The sequence below is a fragment of the Haemaphysalis longicornis genome, unplaced genomic scaffold, assembly GCF_048455015.1.
Source record: "Haemaphysalis longicornis isolate Haplotype H1 unplaced genomic scaffold, Haemaphysalis longicornis Haplotype H1 scaffold_10, whole genome shotgun sequence".
NCBI classification, from domain to species: domain Eukaryota; kingdom Metazoa; phylum Arthropoda; class Arachnida; order Ixodida; family Ixodidae; genus Haemaphysalis; species Haemaphysalis longicornis.
Window position 1 is genome coordinate 144823362 of NW_027526204.1, and position 25470 is coordinate 144848831.

Consider the following 25470-nt stretch of genomic DNA (forward strand, 5'->3'; position numbering starts at 1 on the left):
TCCAATAAATGTGTGATGGCCTGATTCGTGTTTTTTTTACAGGCGATTGATTTGAACGAGTATATTTGTGAACTGACATCTTGAACTCATTGGCCAGCGCAAACAGCTACTTTCCTCCGGATTTTAGGTGATCGTTCGTTATTATTTTTGCGTGCGTCGAATTCCCCTTATGTGAGTTCCAATAAATGTGTGATGACCTGATTCGTGTTTTTTCTACCGATCGACTTGAGTAAAGTGTGTTTGTGAGCAGACGTCTGAACTCGTTGACCACCGCAAACAGCCTGCTTTCCTGTCGGAGTTTAGCAGAATTATGTCTATGTTCCTTGAATTCTACTTATGTGAGTTCCAATAAATGTCTGTGAACCTGATTCGTGTTTTTCAGAGACGATTGAGTTGAGAAGGGAAAACGTTTGGGCGTGTCGGTTCATAGCCACTTTGAAAACAAGCGCAGTAATAAACGGAGGACGAGGCGAGGACAGGACAAGCGCTAGCTTTCGACAAGTGGTTTATTGCAGAACCAGCGCATATAAACACATCTCGCTAGCAAGAAGAGAGAAATAAAAACATCAAAACGAAAGATGAAGAAAAACAGTGACGTGCCGCCTATGACAAGAAATACAGCTCAAGTTTTGATAAAGCCACAGACGTCCTGCTGACGCATCGGTCACCGGACCTTGCTATCTCTGCCGCTTCCACAATTTCGCTTGTCGGACCACAGTGGTGAAAATGCAAAACAATAGCCTGGTCGTACACAGAAGAACACAGGTTTCCCGTGATACATCTTTTACAATTGGCGGCCAGTTGGCCGTCGGTGGCACATGAACTGAACTTGTTCGTGTGCTCTTAAAGCGAACGTTCGATATAGTGCCTGCAACACGACAGATATATTTTGTAGACAACGCTACGTCGGCATTGTAACAAGGCTTTTCTACGCCTAATAGCGCAGATAGGTTTCCGCGCACGCGTGGGACAGCTCAACCAGCACAAGGACAAACGCTTGTTTGGCACCATGAACAAGACCTAGACCCCTGATTTTGACCAGCTGTAGTTCCCCCATACAAGTGCCTCATAGCATAACTTTGAATTAAAAAATGTGTTATACAGCTGTCTTTTTAACCATGGTAGAATGACCTGCGCGATTCGGTACAACAGTCCAACTCTTCGGGCCAGTTCCCTGACTGCCCACAACATCGTCCAAGATCTATCCCACCAGGCGACCCGATGGTCTTGGGTAGAGACTTCGTATCCTTTGGCTACGTATCGAGAGGTAACAGAGCACTATAAGTACCAATGGATGGCCTATCCTTCCGGCCATGAATTCCCAACTAAGGGGCAGGAGCCCTGTCTCCGGCTCCGCAAAAAAATACCTTTCTTCATCCGACCAAACTCCACTTGCTTCAGCCTACGCAGCATTACGAATGCTGCGCTGTCCCGGGCGCCCTGTACCACATGGTGTGGGACTGTTCGGCAAACCACAAGATTCCTAGAGTGGCGCACCCTTACCGTGAGCAGCTCCGGTCTCGAGCCCCAGCTTCGGCTGGTGGAAAAGCCCGGTGCAGCAGGGGTCTCCAATGGAGTCCTGGACAGGGGACCCCACCCCACATTACGATGCTCGTAATAAAGTTGTTTCTCTCTCTCTCTCTCTCTCTCTCTCTCTCTCTCTCTCTCTCTCTCTCTCTCTCTCTCTCTCTCTCTCTCTCATAGCTTAATTTCATAATGTGAGGGTTCCAAGTTAGATTTTCGTTGAACCATAACCCCAGAAATTTTCGCTGCCTTGTCCTGCAGATTGTGCTCCCTTCAAACTTTACCGTTGGCTCGGTTATCATTGGTTTGTTTATTGGTAGAAATATTACATACTTTGTATATGCAGATATAGTTGCAGTTCATTTTGTCCAAGCCGCAAGGAAAGTCATGAAAGACACTGGTTAACGTTTTTTTTATGGGTCAATTAGATTTTTTTTATGTGAAAAAAGCATTAGTGGCATCTGCATACATTTTTAGCTCGGGGGAATGCGGAACGGAAGGGATGTCATTAATATAAGCCAGAAAAGTAAGGGTCCCAATTTTGACAACACCACGCTGAATTGTAAAAATCTAGCTGACCTAGCCTCTCCAAGGAGTACACACTGTTTTCGGGTGTTTAAGTAACTTTCTATCAATTTTAGATGCGATGCTGAGAGCATCTCTTGTCGGCGGCCCTGTCCTTCCTGCGTGCGTCCGTTGTTGTTGTCCGCAGCCACTCTCCCCCTCTCCTCTCCGATAGCGAACACTCTCTCGCGAGGGGCATTGGATTGGATTCGATTGGATTGGCTTGGCTTGGCTTGACTTGGATAGGCTTGGATGGGATTTGGATGGGATTGGATGAAAGTGGATTGTGTTGGATTGTGTTGCGACATAGCCGCGGCACTCTCTCTCTCTCTCCGCGGTATCCTCTCCGGGCGCGCTGCGCATATAACCGGTGTGCCGCTCTCCGGCGGCCTTTCGGTCGACGGTTGCTCTCCGCTTGCGCTTGAACCCCCCTCAGCGTCGCATCACACCAGGGTTCCCGCGAGGGGAGGTGTGCGTAATTTTGTTGGCTACTGCTCTAATTCCATGTTTGAATCATTTATTTAAAAATATTGCGTGGATTACTGAATCAAATGTTTTCCTCGGGTCTAGAAATAACCGCAATGTTAAATTATTCTCTTCAATGTATTTTTTTATTATTTTACTTTCCTGCAAAACCGCTGATTCAAATGGTGCTCTCTAAGAAATCGCCGCACGTCGGCTTCAGCACAGCGCCCCAGAACGACAACTAAGCGTGACCAACATTGCGAAGTCAGCGAATGACGGGGCCCAGCATAGGATTCGTGTAAAACATAGAATCTTCACATGAAAAACAGCGGAAGGCGTGAAAATTTCAATTACGATCTGCTTGAACGTCCCTGAGAACTCAGTCAGGCTGGGTATACAAGTCCCCAAGCAAAGAGCGCTCTCACTTTTATTTCCTCTTGTTTGTGCGAGAGATTACCCGAAAGCGTAATTATTCTCACACGTACAACCCCGCGGCCGTTTTTTTTTCGCGGAAAAGCGCCTTGTAATTAGGTCGGCTGCTTGTAATTAGCCCATACAAGAAGCCAGCATTATTGCGATGCTTGATTCGGCGCATTGTTCTTGCTATGCGGCTGCGGCGTCGGCATATTAGAGGAGTCTGCTCAGCGCACGAACCTAATGAGGCGGTTATCGACCGACCGGGAAAACGTGCTCCGGGTTTATGTGTATATATAGCAAGTTCGAACACAGGCAGTCCTATCGATTTCACCGCGCCTGCGAGAAATCCCTGAGAATGCTGAACTTGTTGAATCCGTTGGCGAACGAAATCGTACGAAAACTCGCGCGCTCCCTGGGAGCCGCTCCGGCTGTGTTCTCTGAGCTCTAAGTGCCTGGTGGAAATACGTCACACTGGGGGGAAGAAAATTGGGCCAGTTTTCCCAGGAGACCGACCGAAAGGAGCTCGGAAGAGAAAAATGCGAAAAACTGCTGCAATCAGCTGTAGCTAACTTAATACAAGCTTTCAAAAGCATCGTCTCCACTTAAAAATGTAATACGACTTGGAGGTAAGTACCAACGCGCTCATCCTGTTAAAAGAAAGTTAAGTGGCAATTTCTTCGCTTGTTGTTTAGACGTTTGTTTTAATTAACCTTCGCTTTCATTTCGTTGTTACCGTCATAGAGTTTCATACTAATTAGAGTTTCATACTAATTAACCTTCGCTTTCATTTCGTTGTTACCGTCATAGAGTTTCATACTAATATATAGTTTAGACGTTTGTTGTTGTTGTTTGTTGCTGTTTAGACGTTTGTTTTAATTAACCTTCGCTTTCATTTCGTTGTTACCGTCATAGAGTTTCATACTAATATATTAGTATGAAACTCTATGATTACCGTGATGCAATATAGTTTAGACGTTTGTTGTTGTTTGTTTGTTGTTGTTTAGACGTTTGTTTTAATTAACCTTCGCTTTCATTTCGTTGTTACCGTCATAGAGTTTCATACTAATATATTAGTATGAAACTCTATGGTTACCGTGATGCAATCTTGGAGCCTCTTCCAGTTATTATCAAAAAAACATCATCTCTTCTCCCCTACATGTGCTTGTAGCTTGCGCAAAATTAATAAAATGTGATTTGACTCGATTTGGTTCTCTGTATGGATAAGAAGGATGATGTGACTTCTCGTCCCTGGCTTGCTTCTTTCACTGCATAGCATAAAAGCGTAGTAGAATAACAGTAGAGTTGTTAGTAGCTTTAAGTTCCTATCTCTTTAAAGCAAAACGCAAATACAACATCCTTCCGCATTTGCTTCATTGTCATCACCCGCTGCTGTGGCTGGGAGGCTAAAACGCTGTGCTGCTGAACACGCGGAGGCGTGCGTCATCCCGGCTTCGGCGGCCGTTTTTCCAGTGAACGCGAGAAACAAAGACGCCCATGCGTCGAAATTTCAGCGTTCCTAAACTATTCCCAGGTAGTCTAAATTATTCGTGAGCTCCCCTCTACGGAGCACGTCGTAGCCAAGGCACAGATCCACCACATAAAACTCCAAAATTGATTGATTGATTGTAGGGTTTAACGCATCGACGCAACGCAGGTGATGAGGCGCGCCGTTGTGGAGGGCTCCGGATTAATTTTGACCACCTGGCGATCTTTAACATGCGCCGAAATCTCCTACACACGGCCCACGGGCGTTTTTGCTTTTCGCCTCCATCAGAGAAGCGGCCGCAACTGCCGGGAATCGAACCCGCGACCTCGTGCTCAGCAGCACAACGCCTTAGCCACTGAGCCACTGCGGCGGGTAGAACTCCAGAATTCGACTTTTTTACCCCGAAAGTGTTTTATTCATGGATCCACCAAGATTTCACAGATGTGATATCCGTAACGGAAATGACGCCTGTACAACAAAGCAAGCGGCCTGTAAAGGGTGCACCCCTGCACACAGCGGCTTCTTGTGGGTAAGCAATCTTTAATACTAAAGAGTACGTTTCACTTAGGGTTGTTCGTTTTCGGGTTTTATATTTTAACACGAAAGTGTTTTATGTCGGAATACACCGAGATTTCATTGGCGTCAAATCCGTCTCGGAAATGACGCCAGTACACCTTCGCCGAAGCGCTCCGCAAGTAGGACGTCACTCGCTAAGCACACCCACAAGACAGCCACCGACCCGCAAATCATGCTCAGCTGCAGATTTCGTCGCACATTTCACTTTTGTGTTTAACCGATTCCTATGACAAAGTAATCAACCACAGTATTTTTTTTCTTTTAGAGCACTCGGAGATAATCAATTACAGAATTAGTAGGGCGTCTCTCCAAACTTTTTTTTTTGTTTTTTGTAATGAAACTTTCACGAAAGCACTTATCCCATCTTTTCACCTCCGGTTGTGGAAATTTCGTGCGAGCGTGCCATTCCTCGTGCCAGCCCTTGTGGAGGGACATGCGGTAAACACGAACCGTAAAGTGTCTAGCACAGGAATGCGGGGCTGCTTTCGAGCTAATTAGCGCAAGCTGCCTAAAACGGCTCGTGGCGTGCGCAAGGTAAGTGCCTTTCTCTCCCTCTCTCTTTCTAAACCGCCCCAATTCAGCGCAATTTTCACCCCCCAAACTCGGTTTCCACGGCGTCCTCGCCTCACAGCGCGCTTCCCAGGCGAGCTCGTTTCGCGGCTCCCGCTCAAGGCGGCGCTGGCGCCCGGGGTTCGCGCTCCGCCGCGGGGCGGCTGCGTGCTGGGTGTCGAGCCCCAATCGAAGAGCGGAGCCCCCGCACGAAGCCCGCGTCCCGGCCAGCAGCACCCCGAGAGAGAGCCCTGGTCTCCGTCGCCGCCGTCCGTCCACCCGCCGCAGGTGAGCGGTCGATTCCGCATGCTGGTGGAGCTCAAACGCTGCGCTACGCGCAACTGCGCAGTACTTTGAGTGTGCCCCGTAAACACGGGGTTCCGCGCGCTAGACACACGCATGTATGGAGCGAACGGCTCATCGTGAATGTCTACTCTGGCACGGGTGGCAACTCAGAGGTTAGTTGGAGGTCCGTCACTGCGAAGCAAGGCAGCTGACATGTCGTGCGGGATCGGCTGAGCACAAAACCCGGTCTGTCCGTCCTTCGGGAAAGGGTAAGCGGTGGTTAAACGCTGCCGTGTCCTACTCAGTGATATCGCGGTGATGTGTAGGGACACTCTGCATTGGCTATTAGGCAGCTTCGCGTTGGAGGCATGTCTCCGAGTTTCCCAGCCGGAAATGTCGTCGAAGGTCTATCGTTCGGACGCAGATTGTCGCCAGTTGGTTTGTCCTTGAGGAAAGCTTTTCGCGATTGCAAGTGAACACGCTGGGTGGTGTGCTGTAAAAGTTCCAAGTAGAACAGAGAGCGGCTTGCCTCGCTCTAACTGACAGCGCAATTATTCCTCGCGCTCACGCTTGCGATACCTGCGGAGCGAATGGCAAGGGAAACAGTTGAGCGGCAACGGTTCCTGTGCTTACCGACGGAATGCGGAAACCCCGTTTGCCCTGGCCGTTTATAAATGCCGTGATGAAGTGTCCCACATTCGCGGGTGTTTGTGGAATTAATTAACCCATTTTTTTTTCTTTTCGAAGATGCAATAAAGATATTCTGTGCAGACTCTCGGAGAACGTACTAACGCCTCGCCGGGGTACGCAATGAAACAAACTAGTGTCTGTCGGCGTGCCGACTGCCCAGACGGGGTCCAGTGACATCGAAATCATTGCGCCCACCCCGTAGGCATCGCATTCGGTCGGATGTGCCCCCCCCCCCTCCTCTCCCATCCCTCTTCGCCAATGGCGTATTGAGCGAAGATTGCAACCACGCGTCTACAGTCCCGGGAGCCGCTGACTGCGGCATTCGTTGGTCAATACGTTATCTCGGGGCTATGCCTAATGATCTGATTAAGGCCTGGATTTTCTCCCGGGGATGCAACAGGAGACTTGATTATTGAAGAATGTTTTAGTTTGCGTTACCGATGAGAGCTTCTTGGTTTACGCCGTTGAGTGAAAGGGAGTGCGATTTTACGACGGGAGCGCGAGACATGGTGACGCGAGCTCTCCCGTGATCGGTGTCCTGTCGTCAGCATAAATCAAAGCCACTTTTTTTTAAAAGAAAGATGAGTAAAACGCGAACCTATCTCGCATGCAAGTTGAGTCAAAGTCAGGGTCCAAAATCCAAACTGCTTCGACAGTGTCAGGATGGTGCAATCGCATACATCTTCATAACGCGGCGGACCCAGTTTCCATTGCGATGACGGGAAGCGTTTTTTTTTTGTTGTTGTTGTTGTTGTTGTTGTTGTTGTTGTTTTTCTTGAGGCGCTCCTCATTGTGTAAAGTTGGCTTTCCTGCAGTGCCTTTTGATGAAACGAGGGCACAAGCAATGCATTGAAAGGTTCGTTTTATTGAGAGAACGCGGTTATATGAGGAACGATGGCACGAAGTTTTTTTCTTTTCTTTTCTTTTCTTTTCTTTTTTTAAGGACACCTACGCCGCTGAAAACTGCTCGGGCAGAACGTGTAGCCGCATATGACTCCCGACTTGCCTTCCTGAGATGAGTCACAGGTTTCAGGACGTATAAACGCTGCCGCCGGATGTTATAAACGCAAAAAACGACTTCAATAACGCCAACATAAAAATGAAGGACGCTTAATATTTGCCTTTAAGCGTGGAACGCAAGGGGGCGCCACGGGATTTTTCGCTAACGGTCAGCGCCGCTGATTACGCCGGTCTTTCTGCGACACGGGACCCTTAACGGTACGTGTTGAAAATGATGAAGGCTGCTCTCACCGCGCTATAGATGCGAACTTGATTTTTGCTTGCAGGAAGGCTGTCCTATTTTTATTTATTTATTTATTTATTTATTTATTTATTTATTTATTTATTTATTTATTTATTTATTTATTTATTTATTTATTTATTTATTTATTTATTTATTTATTTATTTATTTATTTATTTATTTATTTATTTATTTGCTTCTTGTCCCCAATTGCCCTATAACATCGTCTAGCGGAAGCCTTCTCATCCAAAGGGTGTTGAATTTTGCCACTGTTTTGCTTCTGTTTTTGTTTTTGTTTTCTTTTTTTTTCACACGCCAAATCGGCTGCTCTACCACATCCCTGCAGTTTGCTCTGTGGCTATTCTTAAAGTTACCGCAGATTTTTCTAAAGTCGCCAAGATTAGGAAGAGTCGAATTCGAACAATGAAGATTCGAGCAATGAGTCGAATAACACAGTAAATATCGTTGGATTGTAAACATTTGTATGATCCAGATTCGCAACAAAGTTAGGTTTGAACTTGGCGCCTGCGGCTACACCCTCTGTTACTGGCAGAGCGATCACGCGCATGCGTGCTGCACTTCATGACAGTTTAAGCGACATTCCACACAATAAAGTCAATTTCATTACCAGCCGTTGTGGCTCAGCCGGTAAGGGTGAGACGCAGGTTAAACGCCTGGCCCCGAAAGCTGTTTTCCTGATCGAGGCGACAAAGACGCCCGTGATAATGCGAAATGTCAGCACCTTGAGATGCGTAAGGCCACAACTAGAAGAAAAAACGGTCTCATAACAGTTGCATGTGTGGTCTTCAAAAAGGAAACAGAAATGGTTAGAGACATTTTGTTGTCATGTAGTTGTATCCGTTAACATTTCTACGAAGGGAATATGCGTCGTCCCCGGAATCCCTAGAGGATTTGAGGTTATAGAGTAACCCAACAGCGAGACCGTAGAGGGACAGAAACAACTACACTGCTGGTGAAAAAAAAAGCAGAGAAGAGGATATACCTTACGCTTGTTACTAAAAAATTATTTGAGCCTGATTTTATAATAGGAGCGCAGTAATTAAGAGTAGTATGTATAACTCAGATGCAGTTGCTTCTCTGGCGAGGTCATTCATGTAATCAATACGATACAAATGGAATAAATAAATAAATAAATAAATAAATAAATAAATAAATAAATAAATAAATAAATAAATAAATAAATAAATAAATAAATAAAAACACATTTGTAAGCTACAAAATGCGCCGACTTCGGAGGCGCAACATTGGTACCGACTTTCCGCTACCCACCCAAAGAGAATACTGAAGTCAATTTATCGAACTTAAATTAGTATACCACCATTAAGTAGTACAACTTCACCTAACCACCTACTGCGCTGTTTAGCAGAAGTTTATATCGGAGCCCACATAACCAAATCAGCGAGCGAAATTCGAAAGAGCCCCGGAACTTTTCAACTGCCATTTGTCGACAAGAAATGCGCTGACACTATACGCAAAAAGAAAACTCCCAATATAGGGTACGTGCTCTAAGCTGTAACCTGGTGTTGAAGTTGAGTAGTTTAAGCAGTTGTCTACATGTTTACTAAGTGTCCCTTTAGGAGGGATTGTACTGTTCTCGGTCCAAGGCTGACACCACCCGTCAAGCTTGTCTAAAACGAAGCTGTTCCAGTGAAACAACGCGTTCATTTTAATTCTGAGCACGAATCTCCAGTGTCTCCCCTTCAAAGCGATCCCTCGCGGGAGCAATCCACAATTCCATTTTTCTCTTCCATGCTTATGTGCGCTTGTAGAACGATTCCTCTGGGAGACCCCTCAGCTCCATCGTTGCTGTCTTCTTGATGGCGTCCACTCCTTCAAAACGGGTACCCTGATGATCCCCTCGAGACTAGGGAGCAAAAAAGACACACGGAGCAACACCAGGTGGTAGGAAGGTTGCTCTGGTACCGTAATGGTCTTCTAGGCTGGAAACCGCTGAATGCTAAGGCGTTGTGAACAAGTACACTACCATGGTGAAGCAGCCGTGATTTTGTTCTGTGAGAATTCTAGTATCTTCTTTCGCATTGAGAGAGGTAAACACAGGGGGATCTCTTCGTAGACTTGCTGATGGGATCGTCCTGACCCGTGGCAAAAGCTCGCTGTGGACGATATATCTCTTGGACCGAAGAGTATGGTCATCTGCGAAAACACTGCGCTGATTAGGTTTACAAAGAGGCCGCGCCGGCCGCTTTTCTGATGGAGGCGAAAAGCAAAAACGCCCGTGTGTACGAAATTTCGGCGCACGTTAAGGATCCCCAGGTGGTCAAAATTTATCCGGAACCCTCCACTACGGCGCGCCTCATCGCCTGCGTTGTGTCGGCGTGTTAAACCATACAATCAATCAATCAATCAATCAATCAATCAATCAATCAATCAATCAATCAATCAATCAATCAATCAATCAATCAATCAATCAATCAGGTTTACAAAGACAGAAATCCGGAGCAAACACGATACACGCTCACGCAGTGCAAATAACAACTTACTTTATCTTCCGAGTCTTTCAAAAACGTTGGAGGATACATCACAAAAACCTAGATAGGAGGGAACGAGGTCTTGATCAGCCCCTGATAAGTTCCACCGCCACACCCCTACCACGTTTAATTAAGTGCCCAGCGCTCCTTGCACGCGCTGCCCCCTCCTCTCACACACCAGCCGTATGTCTTTCTTCGGGAGAAGCATGGATGGCTGGCCGAAGCATGGCTTGGAAGAGAGCTTTCCGAAAAGCTCGTAAAAAAGTAGGTTGTTATTGCGCTCCTGAGTGCATGTATCGTATGTTTGCTCCAGGTTTTCGCCTTTGTAACCCTAAGCTACGCAAAAGGCAGTGTTTTCCCATTTTAGATGTACCAACTACCCCCCAAGCAAGCATTCCTTGAAAGCAGTCAGCATCACTGTGACTTCTGAGTTATTACCACCTCCTACCTTGGTGGCTACGGACGCCTCTACTGACATTTCTAGTGTTCAGTGTATATGACGCACGCAAACATCAATGTCACATTACCGGTGGGGATGACTCTACGAAGCAAGCGTGGTTCGGCTAGAAGCACTCTTTCTAATCATCACTGGCAGTCTTGACGCCATTAGAATGGATGACAGAATTTTTCGCGTCCGTTCATCAAAAAAAAAACAGATAAGTAAATAAAGCATCCCTTGGTATATATTCTCTTACGCAATATACCCGTGTGGGGCATCGGCCAAGAAATAATAAATGCCCCACGCACCATTATTTAGAGAAATACACATTAAACGCAGCGATGACTCCCACCGGAGTATGTTGACTGCACGTCTCCCATGCAAAGTGCGAGCGCATGAATTGTGTCATGTTAGTTTTGGGTGCGTTTTACGGCATGTCTGTCATGAAGATTAGGAGATCCGTCTTTTTTTTTCTGTACATGTATATCTTCCCATTTGCTGGAATTTCTTCCTCCTCTCCGAAATAAATGGCAGCCGAGGGTTTGTTGTATTTTTACACAGCTTTGCTAGCTATTCACCTTCGCGTACTGAATTGGCTCCTAAATTTTGTTTTATGGCGCGGCACTTAAACGTCCCCTACTTTAGTTTGGCGGCTTTGTCGGCCTCGTAACCAAGCGAACGAAGGAAGGAAACACCGAAGGCAGAAGGAAAGCGGAGAAGGAAAGTGTAGCGAAAGTGTGAGGGGGAGGGCGGTATGTTGAGGCGGCGTTACAGAAGCTCAGTAAGCGCGGAGTGATGCACGTACATAGGTCATTCGGCGTCCTCCCCGTTGCTCCTTTCTCTTTCAATAAAGCGACTCTCTCTCTCCTCCCCGTTGCGTGGCTTATCCGAACCACGTGACATTTGCGCGGGATGTTCAAACCCGATTTACAACATGCTCGGTGGCGGCGAAGCGCTATGAAAAAACGCCAGAAGAGCGCGTCGTCCTGCGTTCGCTGATCACGCGATCACTTCCTCCGACGCAGAAGCTATGCGCCGTGACAGAGAAGAATTCAGTTCGCGCTGCACACAAATTTTCCATTAGGGCGTAGAGTAATCGTCTGCAATTTTTTCTTGCCCAATTCAACGGCAATAATTCGAAGAGTCGTAAAAAAATCGATCGTTACTCATCAACGAATTTACCCGCTTAACGTGGGCCTCAGTCTTGCGCGTTACAGGCTCCCCGCTGCCTAAGGCACCTTACACATTCCGTGCCAACTTTGAGCCGCTTAAAATATTCAAAATTACGTTTGCGTGACATCGAGTAATCTCCATACACCTGAAGAAGCATCTGGTGTGCTTGTAACGGAGTTGCACCCGACAGTAGCCAAAAACTATACACTTACACGTTTGTCGGTGTTCATCCTTTGTTCCTGAGATCACACCGCTGGGCGACATTAAATGTAACGAAAAACACATTGAAAAAAGCAGCGGTTTCAGAAAGCTAAGGTTGCAGCTATATACTGCAATGATACCACCTCAGATGATAGTTACGTGGTCATTGGTGTTAGAATTAAAGTTTCGGGCCCCAGTGCTGCTCATTTTCAGGCAGACATTATTGCTGCTGCTGTCACTGGAAGATTTGCGAGAAATATAAGAAACGTGAGGTATCTTTTGCTTGAATTCCGCCAAAGGCAAAAAAAAAAGAGATGCAGCACTCGGATTTTAGGGCTCTTGACGGTTTTGCCACGTCATGTACACACATGCGTGGTGGGTTAGGCACAGAGAAAGGTTTGATGAATTTACTCTGCAGGTGATCTATGAAGTTGATAGGCACTGAGCATCGTTCTTTGAGCAGTACTAATTTACGTTTTTGTGCAGCCATAAAAAAAATTATTGCTGCGCTATCAACGAACAAACGTATTTGTGCTCAACCATTTACTAACCTTAGGTGGCAAGTTTTTGCCTGCTATCTGCGCCTATGTGATAAGGTATCACCAACAAAGAATGCCACTATGTAAGACTATCGTAATTCTCTGCCAGGAAGCTTCAAGTGAATGCCATTTTATCAAAATGAGCACCTTCTGAGAGTTCATTTCTGAAGGGGAAAAAAACCTACATTACATCTTAACGTGGGTACAGCGTCTACAAGACGTCTTTCTATGACGTATGAATGGGATAAACCTACATTACATCTTAACGTGGGTACAGCGTCTACAAGACGTCTTTCTATGACGTATGACTGGGATACACCGCAACTCTCGATGGACAGTTGAACCCTCACTGACAAGTTAGGCCTATGTATTTACAATAAGGAACTCAATAGAAAATTGGTTTGAAAGCCTTCAGAAGGCCTTTAAAACGGCCGTGTAGCAGAGGCATTCGCGACGCTAGGCATTTTTTCCTCGTTTAATTGTCACAGAGTACTGACCGTCTATAACTATAAAATGGCCTTCAACTATAATATGTGGCAGAAACCCTATTTTCAGTGGTCCGACAACAAAGACTGCATGACGCGTGTATGCTTTCTCGCCGTTGTTATAACCACCGGTAAAATCTACGGCAACAGCACGATTACCTGTTATCAAACAAGCAAGCAAAAATAATACGACACGAAAATCAAGCTCGAACTCTTTTAAGGGCGGAGACAGAAAGATAGATTACAAGATTCATTGCCCAGTCAGGTGCACAGGTTCAGGTTTTTTTATCCGCTCTACGCATAAGCCACCCAAACGCACATGCAAACTTCTAAAGCCCACCTTTAGACCTCGTCTTTCCTCCGCCTTCTTCGCTATTTGTAATCTTTCCAAACGTCAACATACACCTGCAAAACACGCGAGCTAAGCCCCTTATTCTCAGACGACAAAAAATAAATAAGGAGATCCTATGCAATCCGCTTAAACACTCGGCGTACCGAACTCGTTCAACTTTCTTTTTTTTTAAGTTGAGATGCGAGGGCTTTGGAAAGGTTAAAAACAGAACCTCACAACTCCCGCAGTTGTCTCATCTCACGCCGTATATACGTTTACGGCCTCGCTTCACGTCCCGCAGAATTCCGTCCCTATACACACACACACACACACGGCGCGTTACGCATTAAACACGAAACTGAAGCGAGCGCAGGAGCCGTAGCCTCGTTCCCGGTGCCTTAGTAATACGTCCGCCACCGTTGATCTCTCGGGCGGCGAAGCGAGCAGCGAAGCGGATGTCCATCCACGAGTACCTTAAAGTTTAAGTAGGGCTCCTTTCGCCTCCTCCGCCCTCCCGGGGAGTCCCTCAATAATTCAGGAGCGGTAGGAGGGAAAAAGGTCCGTCCTCCGGAAAATTGGCCTCGACCATAATCCCGAGGATCTCCTTGAAGGAGGAAGGGCCGCGTGGCCGCGAGACGCTATTTCGGCCGGCTATACGTGGCATAAGTTAGCCGGGCAGCCGGATGAAATATTCACACCTCCTATACGGAGAGCGCCCGGTGGTTGCGCCGAGAGACCACGTTCGTGGGCGGGGGAAAGAGAATTGTACACGCAAATGCAGCGGCTTCGGAGACATCGTCTGCTCTCCTCTCCTCTTTCTCCAGCTAGCCTGGAAAGGGAATCTGCTTTCGCATGGTCCTGAGGTTAAACAACAGGATTACGTGAAACACTCCCTCTGTTTTGGACACTCCATCGTGAAGGTTTACTTTTTTTTGCTTTGGTGCGTCTACCGTTCTAAAAACAACAACCTAACACGTGTTTTCGTTGTGTACCATCATCGTTTTCGTCCCAAAGCAAGTTTTGCGGCCTCTTACGCTTTTTTTTGTGTGTGTGAAAGCGTATGCCAAGTTAAGACCCGGCTATACCAATAAAAATTTAGCGAACTGCGAACTGCACATGGACTGCACAGAGCGACGACAAAACACCACAATTTTACAGCGAAAGTTAGCCTCCCGTTGGTCGGAAAATTTCGTGTCGTAAACAAAAAACCCAGACAGGACACAGCAGCGCTCGCCCAAGACACCGAGCGCATGCGTGAAGCTAGGCAGGCCCCAGCATTTGCCGTCAGAGAAGCTCAGCGCCATCTTTCTTTGCAATCAGGCATACAGCATAGAGTTCAGTATTCGTTAAAAAATCACAACACAAGCGTCCAAACCGCACGCTGGATGATACGGCCCCTGTGAACAAAGAGACCGCCCTATGTGTTCCGGGAAAAGATTAGGTTGCAGCTGCTTTCGAAAGGAGAGGGGGTTGACGTCATTCGAGGGCGATCGCATGCGTCAGGCTTGGCCACCAGAGAAGCCGAGCGCAAGCGACAAGCCCGCCAAGACTATACGAGGAACATTTTATACCCTCCCAAATCAGCATGTGTAGTGATTTACAACAGCTTCGCTCGACATCCGCTTTCGCAAGACGGGATGGCGGCCATTTTGTTGTTGTTGTTGTTCATTAGTTGCATGAGCGTATTCGCGTTAGTTCTATAACCGACCAGCCTAACCTTGGCACGAAACTATGAAGCTCTGTCCTTACCAAACACTGAATCCGTCTTCGCGCTGATTTACACATCCTTCCCGTTATGCGTTCGTGATGCACCTATAAAAAACATCTGCAAGTTCAGTTATGAATGTACCTCACTGGACAAATGACTCGTCTTTAACCGTAATAACATGAGCTCGTAAGCCAGCAGTACGCATGAGGCGGCGAACGGAGAGTATTTATTATCACGATGATTATGATGGTGTGCATTATTGCCATCACCACCAGTAGTAGTAGTAGTAGTAGTAGTAGTAGTACTGTTGTTGATCACCGTAGCTGCCATTTTCATATCATTAATAATTGTCAAAGGTATATTACGACGTTTTTCCAACGGTCCTAAACTCCTAAAACGAATGTATTTCCCACTCTTCCCATTCCGCGCCCTACTCGACCCCATTACATTACTTAGCTCTAGAGAGCCAGAGTGCATTGAGTAGCCCACATAACGACCCACCATAAAAAGCATCGCGGACTTCTTTACTACCACGTGTCTCATACTTGGAGTGCTCTCAAACGCCGCAAAACATCACGTATGATTGATATCGTTACCATTAAGAATCCAGTTACTCTCGTTTCATGAAGGCCAAGATGTTTCCTTTTCGCGAACGGGGGGGTGGAGGTTTGGTTTTTTTTTAATGTTATTACTGCAGCGCGGGGAATTCAAACAGCAATAGCAGGGGTTGGCCAGAAGGCCGTTCATCATTCACCGGGATGGCACATTTATGGCCGCGGTTAGCGCTGGGTGTGATTTATTACATTACTTCCCGCTTGAGGCAGCCGAGCGTGATGAGGCCGCTCGGGACCGGAAGTATTTACATGCCTTGCAGAAATTGCGGACGCAGAAAGTTAACGCCAAGCCGTCCACGGTGGCTACACACGCCTAGGCAACCTTGCGCCCAAAGCCTTGTTTTCTTTTTCTTTTTTTTTTTAAGCCATGGTCGTTTGTAACGGGCCTCTTCATTAGTGGCGTCTTTCAACTAATCGATACCTGTACCGTGCGCCGGTCCCCTTCTCGCTGCCTTTCTCCTTACACAGAATTACCTTAAGGCAGGCCCCTTGCAATGTCTGGAAATCTTGTGAAACAAGACTAGAAATAAACGTTCGCCCACCGCTATAGCCTGTTTGCCTCTGACGTGACGTCATAGAACTTCAGCACCAAGCTGTCCTTATTTTTAATTAATGTGAAGGGCTTCATTTTTACCGCTAAAAATGCTCAGAAATTTTACTTATCTTCCTTGAGCGCTTATCCCTATTGCTTAATTAAATATTTAGAAGAGCTGACGTGGCTTGAACGGCTTGACTCTTGTTAATCGAAAACCACGCCTTTACATATCGAACCAGACAGGAGAGTTTGATTAATTTGCAATTGAATAATAAAAAAGAATGTTATTCACAATGTTCCAGCAGGAGAAATAATTTCAATGCTCTGTTTTGGTACCGGCGTTGTATATATAATGTATATGGTGCTTGAGAGTTTTGGCTTCGTGAAGCTTTCCCGCATTACTTCTCTTTTGTGAGGTGACGTCACACTTATTTTTGACGATGATACAGCGTTCGAAACTTCAACTGTATAGAATGCACACACAAGCACTTATGTGACTTATTCTCGTGCGCTTAGCAAACAATATTCCTGTTGTGGAACGTATTCGACAAAAAAGAGAGCTTCAAAGCCTCGGCACTAAGACCGCTGCTGAACTCAAAGGAGCGAATTCAAATGCACTGTTGCGTCAGAAACTAACAACAAGAAAAGTTGCTGCCTTGAGGAAGCCCGTTTGCTTACGCGGCATCCTCAGAGCTCATTACTGCATGTATGCTCAGCGTATTTAGCAAGTCGGCTTCCTTGCGGAAAGTGTCTTGCTGCGGTGAAGCACGCTCTACAGGGGCGTTAAAAGTGATGAAATAGTTCGTGCAATAATAATGTGAGCCCATCTTCGTTGTTTAAAATACTCCGTTAATTAGTTGTGGTTCCGTCGATGGTAGCAAAGGCAGCTCAAATACACACACTATAAAAATTGTTTTTCTTGAAGTCATTGTGATAATGATTCGGTTGCGGGATGTTTACGCAACCAACCCAGACATTCCGAAGTCTAGATGGAGATATTCAAGCGGCTTTATAAATAATTTAGCTATCGGCGCGTTTTGCTCTAGTCCGTGCTCAGAACCCACTATGACAATGCTTATATAGCGGAGCGCCAGAAATTTTGCGTAAGAGTTCAGCAAGTCTTATAGCATCTCACACTCATATTTCCCGCTTTTTAGTTTATGTGAAGACCTCAGATCTCCATGTTTTAAGCACACCTGTTGTGATGTGCAGAAAGTAGGGGGCACAAAAGAAGTTGTAGCTGTGATCGGATCAAGTGCGAGCTAGCACTCCCTGTAAATTGAAAGATACTCGGACTTCAAATTGTTTAACTTTTGTTGAAAAGTTTTTGTTGCTTCTTTTAACAAAATGAATATAAATGACGCTCCTTGTATGAGATAATTGCTTTTTTTAAAACAGAAGCACAGGAAAACCTTACAGGCCAGTCTAGTTTCGGACAAACGCTTACACAGGAATGGGGTACACCAATCAACGGCCTCCTTGCCACCATGGACATGAACAGTGATGTGCCTATGGTTGCTCAAAATATTCGCAACCTGCGTTCTTAGGCATCTACTCTAAATCATATTATCATTAAAGCAGATGGCTACTCTTCACCACTCGATCGGCGGTTCTTGCGGCACGCTTTGCGCACTCGTGATTTTCGGTTTCTGGGGTCTAGTTGGATCCGGAACACGTTATGGAGGCAAGTCTTCCAGCCACGGCTGGCCCAATGCGTCTCGGTCCAGTCTTAGTGAAGGACAATGTCGCAATCTACCGGAGGTGTCTGGTACATAAGGTAAATGTGCCGCGTGGGACAAATTGACGTCAACGCAAATCTGTCAGACAGCAAGAAGAATGCTAACAGCATCGCACTGGCAGTCTTTGAGGATGGATCATGCGGGATTTTCTGAATGATAATGGTTTCAGAAACAATTTACAGCAGAACACTTCAAATTCCCATCTAGTGGCCCTCCTAAACTTTCGGGTCATCCAAAATTACTTTCATAATAGCGGAGACACGCGTTAGATTATGCACCTGTAATTGTAATTTTACTATAGAAAACGTTGTCATACAAGGTGATATTTCATATTAGTCGAAACCGTAAAAAAAAAAGAATTCGAGTGTTTGCGCCCGACAACAAACCACCCTGTAAGCGAGGTTAAACGGGCCCTGCAACACTTTTTTCAACTTTTTTCTAAATCTTAAATGCTTGCAGAAGGTAGTCAACCAGCGCATCCAGTATTTAAAATAGGGGATCACAAAGTAACTCAGCCAAAAATTATTGATCAAAAATCAGGTCACTTGAAAACTTGCTCAAAATATTCTCTTTTTACCGGGTCCCGGCGTTTTTTGAGCGGTGGAATTACGTCACTACAGCAATGTAGCGGCTATTGGCCATTTAGTTTCTGTTGCAGCAATAAACGCCACAAAAGAAAGCTGAAGCGGAATGCGGATAGTTCGGCTGCGACGAGCCAATCACGCAGTGCCGCTCCGTACAGTTGGTAACTACAGCTTTGACCATGCTTCCGGACGCAAAGGAAAGGGTGAAATCGTTGTTGTGGGGCCCCTTTATCTGAGTGTAAAAATGGGGGAGGACGAGATGAACTATTAGGACGGGAGAATGATGGAGAGGAGCACAGGGGTGTAGCTGGCTGCAAATCAGTAAGACGGTTTGGAGGTGGGGAAAGGAAGACAAGAAGCTGGTTGTCGTAAATGAGTATCGTGATGACGTCATGAGGTTGGATAAAGAACAGACAAGGCTTGTTATGATGGGAGAAGGTTGCGCCACAATTACGTACGGCTTCGAGCAACACAGAGAGCAAATCATGTGTATGGTCATAGGCTGTGTGAGAAAGGTCACAAAAAGAGTGAAAGGAACAAGACATTGCGACCTGACGCTGGAAGCAAATTGGGGCAGATGGAGTGACAGTATGAAGTGCAGAACTTGCGAACTCACTAAAAGTATTGCGCGTTTGTCGCAGAGGACAGCGCTCTGCTGTTTGTGGTGATTTATTTTTTATTCGCATCAATGAGAGCTTTCGATAAATAAGCAGGGTAATAATATCCAAGGAAAACACGTACATTTCATCGGCTGCGTAAAGACGATCGAAACGCGCTACTCTGGGTTATCTAGGGCGTAACTTATTCGGTGTTTTTGTAAGCGAAGGACAGAGAAAAGCTTTTAGCCTCAAAATGTGGGCCCTTTCAATCAGCCCCAGTTCTGGACTTCCTGACAGTAAGTTACGGTCAGGAGGGGCCGTCTTAGAGGCGAAGGTTTTCTTTTTTTTCGCAAAAACAAACGAATATTGGCGTCAGCGTGCTTCCGATACATTAAACCCAGTCAAAAAAAGTAACTGGGTTGTCTTCCGTGTGCAGTAATGACCTGGCCGTTACGATTTTGTTTGCGTGGAAGTTCTAAAACATGTCAAAGTTTGAAGTTACGTTAAAAGTTTGGTCTGAACAACCCTTCTTTGTGTTTTTTTTTTTGTTTTTTTTTTGTGGTGCGAGCGTGCTCGCGTGCGTTAGAAACATAATGATTATTTTATATCGTTTGTTCCCAGGTTTCTTCTGAAGCTAAGACACGCCTGGAGCACCACCTTTCATATGAACTTGTAAGTGCACTTAACCACACGTTTACTAGAAATGTTACCACCCTTTTTTGTGTTTTAATTCTTGATATTATGTTTCTTACCTGACGCTTTTCTAGGCTTACCTGCTTCCCGTGTTCATCACCAGCGTCGATGGCTTCGACTTTCTCCACTCAACGCACGACAAAAAGGAAATGTTTCATCGCCGCAAGTTTCACTCATATTGCGCTGATGCTAATAGTTCAAGCCAAGCCCTCCTATGGCTCCGCACCGCCATTTCCGAGTGTTTCTCCGACAGCCGACTCTCAAGCTTTCTTCACTACACCAGTGTCAACGACATTTGTTACAGCCACCAGCTGCTCGAAAGATGGTTGCACCCAAACCAGCGACAGAAGGACGACATCCTCGGCAGACTCGGCGACAGCGATAGCTATCACCATCCGGGACAACAAACTAGAAGACACGCAGACGGTGAACGGTAGTTCTCCTGCGCACGGAAGACCAGGCGCAGACTTCACTTCTACGCCAAACATCAGCGACGCCGATGAACGAGGGAACGCATCTCAAATTGAGGACTCCACAGCGCCACCAGGATCCAATCCTGAGAACGGAATTCCTCGAACTACCGAACATCCGGACCAACTCCGCAACGGGACGACCGAAGAAAGCACAACGGAGAATCCAACCGTGCAGCGGGCCGACGCTTCCAAAACGACCAAGCAGCCTCGTCGAAAACTGCGCAAGGGACACCGGAAAAACAATGCGGACAGACGGAACGCGTCTTCGTCGCCGGCACTACCGCCATCATCATCATCATCGTCCGTATGGATGAGCCCGGACCCTCTCCTGTGGGAGGCGCGCGATGAACACTATCTCCAGACCTACGTCATGGGCGGCGTGTATTCGGCCGTCGCCCTTGGCGGGCTCGTGGGCGTCGGGACGCTGTGCGGGTCCGTGCAGCCGCTGTTGGGGTCGGCGTGGGCGGTCAAGGTGATGACGTTCGTGGTCACGTCGGCCATCTCGCGCGCGGCCTCACTCCTGCTGGTGCCGGAGCCTCCCTTCAAGCGGATCCTCCTGGCGGTCTCCACGGCGAGCCTCTTCTTTGCCCTGGCTCTCTTCTGGCTGGCCCTGTGCAGGTGAGCAGTTCTGCCTTCCACGCGCTTCGTGGCACAACACTCGAAGTTGGCAGAGATAAAGTCGGCAGGTGTGTTTCTCCTCCGGGTGCATTCAATCAGAATTGAATGCTGCTTCCTAACAATAATTACCAAATAACTTCCACGCTAATATATAGTTACACAAATGAGAAAAAAAGTCCAGGGGGTAACGAGACGAATGAAGAGGGGTGACGAACCCGCTGCAGAAATAGATTGTGGTTTCTCCACTGAATTTATTTCGCCCATTTTCTTCATTTCTCTCTCCCTTGTCAGGTTATAAGGCTAAAGTGATTTTGTATCTAAGCGGCACTTGAGTGTGACGTTTGTGTTCCCCAGGGCCGCAATTTTAGTACACTTACCCCTGGGCTGCGTCTAATCTCACGGCGGTTTCCATAAAAGCTGGCTGTCTTAAAATTCGCCGAACAATAATACGTCCCAACGTAACCTAACATAACATAACCTCACCAAACCTTACGTAACCTGACTGAGTGCACCATAACCTCCCAAATCCAGCCCAGCTGCAACAAACCTAATCTAACCCTCCCAACGACATAGAACACAACCTATATTAAACGTAATCCAACCTATTCTAGACGTTCTGTGCGTCGATCTCTTGATGTAGTAAAAACTGGGGTAAAAAATTCTTAACAAAAGTACGATGACCGAAAAACTCCAAAAGCTAAAAAATAAAAAAGTCGCAATGTCGGACTCGAACCTGAGCCTTCTCGGTCAAAAGCCAGTGCTATACCACAGCGCTAACGGGGAAGCTAAAACCACGCCTTTTTAGGAAATATTTATCCCATGGAATCTCCCGGTAGCGTTCTTAGCCAATGAGAGGCGACTTCCGTGAGAAATTTCTGACGGTTATTCTCACGGTTGCCGTGATAATAGGCACAACATTTGCCCCTGCCTCCATCCGCAAGGGCTGCACTACACTCGCAGTTACGTCGATTTTGTGTGCAGCAAAGCAATCCCATCCTCTTTAAAAGTAACCAGTACTGTTTCTGATTATCGTTATCAACGACAAAAAAAGCGACGTCAATAATCCACAATTCTGTAATACTTAAAAGTGACTGCAGTACTCATAAATGAAAATCAATAAATAAACATTCGCCAATGCGGCAGCTTTATAATTTGCTATAACAGAAACAGCACCATATATTCGTTAAACTGCTGCGTTACTTGGTAGTTACTTCTGAGTGTAAAGCCGGTTCTCAACAGCGCTTCAAAGGATTACCTTGTGAAGAAAGTTCCCGTAGCAAAAACACAGTTTTTGTGAAACGTGTTTTTCTAACCCTTGCTCTCAAGTGTGATATCGTTCACCTTACAACTGATCGCATTTAATTTTGACCCATCGGCTTGTACCAAATAATTCACTGTTTTCGGAGATCTTGTAAGCGTCTCTTCAAAATTAGCAAGGGTGGCAATCGAGGATGGCAGGTCATTCCATTCTTTAGACGTCTTTACAAGAAAACAGTGATAAAATGAATTTGTGGGGGCAAAAAGGACGTTAACTTTGTTTGCGTAATCAGTACGCGCGGATAAGTGTGCGGGTGCGGAAAGGAGTTGATGTTTAAGATTCGTGTTGTGATAACAAATTTTATGAAATAAGCTGAGGAGAGACAATTTCCTACGTAACAAAAGAAGAGGCAAGGAGAAAGCTTCATGGAGTACATGCTAGCAGTACGATGATAGTCGCATAGTCGTATATCCTCCTCCTATTCGCTGTAGAGAGAACATCGCGCGCGCATTGTCGAAGCTGTGCGTTTTAGGCATGGAGCGGAGTGTAAGATACGTACATGAGAATTTCCCCAACTATGCTTCTAACTGCTATATCTCGCGGTGTACGGGACGTTGTACTGAAGGTCAATTTAAACTTTGAATTTCCAGTTGCCCCAAATAAATGTAAGATGTTCTGCTTTGGAGAAATATGGGTCACAGAAAGTCCCGCCTTCTTGAACGTAAACATCTCCTGATAAACACTCCCTGTTTTTTCTCCACAAAATCAGAATCAACACCACCTATGACGTACATATGTTCATACAACATTATAAAATTCCACACATAAACAAAAGTTTCCTGAATCATTCGAAATCAATAACATTACCATCCGATATTGCCTCTGCTTATGTCCGAAATTTAAAACGTTTCCAAAATACAGCAGTAGAGCCTCGTACTCTGAACATCCGCGACCATGACGTAATAAATACCGCAGAAATATATTCACATCTAAAAATGTTGATGTGTTTTCCGAAATTTACAAAGTCTTACGAACATTTGGCAGCGACTTCTTCGTGACTTTTGAACACCAAATATCTACGCCGATATTTCGTTATTTTTCGGAGATTTTTTGCTCCAGTCTGGGCATATTTTAGAAATGTTCACGTAATTTGTGATATAAAACATGCTACTTTTACGCAGGAGAATATCCATGTGTTCACCTCTCATACAAACTGCCTCGCCACTTTGGCCACACATGTGCGGTGCATAGTTATTAGGTAAATAGTCGAATTGAACAGCGAATACCGTATTTTGGCGTGTATAACCCTCCCTTGCATATAATCCGCCTCCCCCCTCCCCACTTTCAGCCCGCCGGAAAAGAAAAAAAAAACTCGCGTATTGGCCGCACATTTAAAGGCTGCAGCAAAGCTATTGCTCAAGCAACACATCATATACGATGTAGGCAGAAAAAGAGTATATGTAGCAAATGGAATACACTGGCTGCAAGGCGAAGTCACAATTCAGTCAGTGTCATTGCTCTAGTTAAAGCTATCACCTGAGCCGCAGTCCTCACTGTTGTACACAAGGTAATTTTCAGGTCCATCCATGTTGTTTGTGATGCCCCATTTTTTGAAGCTTTTTTTGCATTATCTCACCTGGAATCGCCCTCCATGCCTCGGCAATCCGCTTGCAGACTAGTGCCTTGGAAGTCTTATTGTGTTACTGCGTAGGAGCTTCACGGCACAAGGCGCATTGCCGTGAAGCTGCACTAAAGCAACAACCTCGCGTATTACCCGCACGCCTACTTTGCCACCGAAATTTTTGCTATACGCGCGAAAATGTGGTATATCACAATGTAGCCGCATATCTTGTGACATCGCCACCAAAAACTAAATCAGGAGACGGCAGATGCGTATATGGGCTCTTCCTTGCTGTTGTTACGTTGCTCTTACAGTAGTTATCGCGTGTAAACTTTTGTCACTTCAAGCCGGCCAATGGCGCCAGCGCGACCGTCGCGTTTACAACCAAGGCCACGACAAGGGATACCAGGAAGGACTTTTTGAACGAGTTTAATGCTATCTCAATATTTTGTTCACACATTTTGTAGTCGTCATTTACAGTCAAACCCGGCTATAACGAACCAGGATAGAGCGAATTATGCAATATATCGAACAAAAATAATTCAGTTACGGAAATCCATGGGAAACATATCCCTTATAACGAAGTTCACATCCGATATATCGAACTCTTCTCGCCTAGAATGGCCGACGAAATGCATGGTCTCGCGGCGGCGATTGATATGTGGATTGGCCGCGGCCACGGAGCAAGGCGCCGCGACTGAAGCATTTCCCCACGCACGGAGCGACGTGACGCCCGACACTTTCCGTAACTTCTTCCGACGCGCGAGACTCACAACGGAACCCGCCCAGTCAGTGAGTCCGGACCAAGACAGCAGCATCGGTGAACTGTGGGAAGAGCTCGCCAACGTTCCCATGATGTCGCGAGTGAAAGTCGTCCGACGCTTATAATGAAGCGCTTTCGGCAGTCGATGTGCTCCGCCAATGCTTCTTCGAATTTCGAAGACGTGGACTCATACTGGTGCAAATTATGTTTCGTGTAGGCAATGCTATGCTAGTTGAAGCTGCCAAAACGAAAGTGAAAACAAAAATAACAGCTTTTTTTTTTTTTTGCAAAGTAGGCAGTTAATGCGGAAAGTAGCTTTATTGCTGGCAATAAATGGATTATTTTGGGCTTGGTAATGGCTACTTTACTGTGTTCGTTTCTGCATGCAGAGATGGCGGTGTAGGGAACGGGGGAGAGCGGCGGGGGCTTTCGAGGATTGCGAACTGATAATAATGAGCTCGTTATAGGCTCGTTTGGCTATATCGAACTATTGGATATATCGAACTAATCGCGGTGCACATTGCAGTTCGCTATAAACGGGTTTGACTGTATTCCAAGCAGTGAGCGCGTTTATTAACCACACCCTAAGAGGGTTGCAGGTTCTAAGAAAAGTGGCAGGCAGTTTCACAAACGTAATAGTATTACTCAACGCTGGCGCACTTTACAGATTCCACCGGATTGATTTGATTTGATTCGATTGATTATGAGGTTTAACGCGCCGACGCTACACAGGCGATGAGGCGCGCCGTTGAGCAGGGCTCCAGATTAATTTTGATCGCCTGGGATCCTT

The 25470-nt window shown here is 46.1% G+C and overlaps 1 protein-coding gene across 1 annotated transcript in view; it reads left to right on the forward strand.

Annotated features, from left to right (window-relative positions):
- The first annotated feature begins 5722 nt into the window (after positions 1-5722).
- Positions 5723-25470, forward strand: part of LOC144159572 (uncharacterized) — a 38028-nt gene continuing 18280 nt past the window's right edge. The window contains exons 1-3 of the mRNA XM_077691146.1: positions 5723-5869; positions 19876-19926; positions 20022-21038. Of these exons, the coding sequence (XP_077547272.1) occupies positions 19919-19926; positions 20022-21038 (1025 nt within the window). The 5' untranslated portion in view covers positions 5723-5869; positions 19876-19918. The remainder of the gene's footprint in view (positions 5870-19875; positions 19927-20021; positions 21039-25470) is intronic.